At 67.6% G+C, this 595-nt stretch overlaps 1 protein-coding gene across 1 annotated transcript; it reads left to right on the top strand.

Moving 5' to 3' along the window:
• Positions 1-53: 53 nt before the first annotated feature.
• On the top strand, positions 54-531 carry LOC107125430 (monocarboxylate transporter 11-like; the record flags this gene model as incomplete). The annotated part of the gene is made up of 1 exon (XM_015428853.1): positions 54-531. A coding segment is annotated over one exon (478 nt), but the record flags the coding sequence as incomplete, so codon positions are not given.
• Between the last annotated feature and the right edge of the window lie 64 nt (positions 532-595).

The following is a 595-nucleotide window of genomic DNA, read 5'->3' as shown; positions in this document are numbered from 1 at the left end:
TGGTCTGCGGGGCCCTCCTCCGCCCCCTGGTCCTGCGGGGCGACCGGCTGGAGTCGGGGTCCTTGTTTGACTGGGCGCTGTTCACCCAGCGAGGGTTCGGGGCCTTCTCTTTCGGCACGGCCCTGCTGGCGGCCGGCTACTTTACCCCTTATGTGCACCTGGAGCCGTATGGGCGGGCCCTGGGCCTGGACCCCTACAAAGCAGCCACCCTGGTGTCCGTCGCCGCTCTGTCGGATGCCCTGGCCCGCCTGCTGGCCGGCTGCCTCGCCGACTGTCGCCTCGTCAGGCCGGCTCGTCTCCTGGTGCTGCTGAACTCCCTGACAGGCTGCAGCCTCCTCCTGCTCCCGCTGGCCTCCTCCTACACCAGCTCCCTTGTCCTGGCGACGCTGTACGGCATCAGTGCTGGGAGTTTCGCCACCGTGGCCTTCGGGGTCCTGCCGGAGATTGTGGGCGTGGCCCGCGTCGTGAACGCCACCGGGTTGTGTCTGATGGTGATGAGCGTTGGGGGCTTGCTGGGACCCCCCCTGTCTGGTAAGAGCCCCTCCCCTTCCCTCCAGGTGTTTCTTTGGGGGTTGTGACCAGTGTTCCCTCTAAG

The sequence above is a fragment of the Gekko japonicus genome, unplaced genomic scaffold, assembly GCF_001447785.1.
Source record: "Gekko japonicus isolate JY-2015 unplaced genomic scaffold, Gekko_japonicus_V1.1 scaffold73342, whole genome shotgun sequence".
Classification (NCBI taxonomy): domain Eukaryota; kingdom Metazoa; phylum Chordata; class Lepidosauria; order Squamata; family Gekkonidae; genus Gekko; species Gekko japonicus.
The sequence above is the reverse complement of the archived record's forward strand: the minus strand, read 5'-3'. Positions and strand labels throughout refer to the sequence as shown.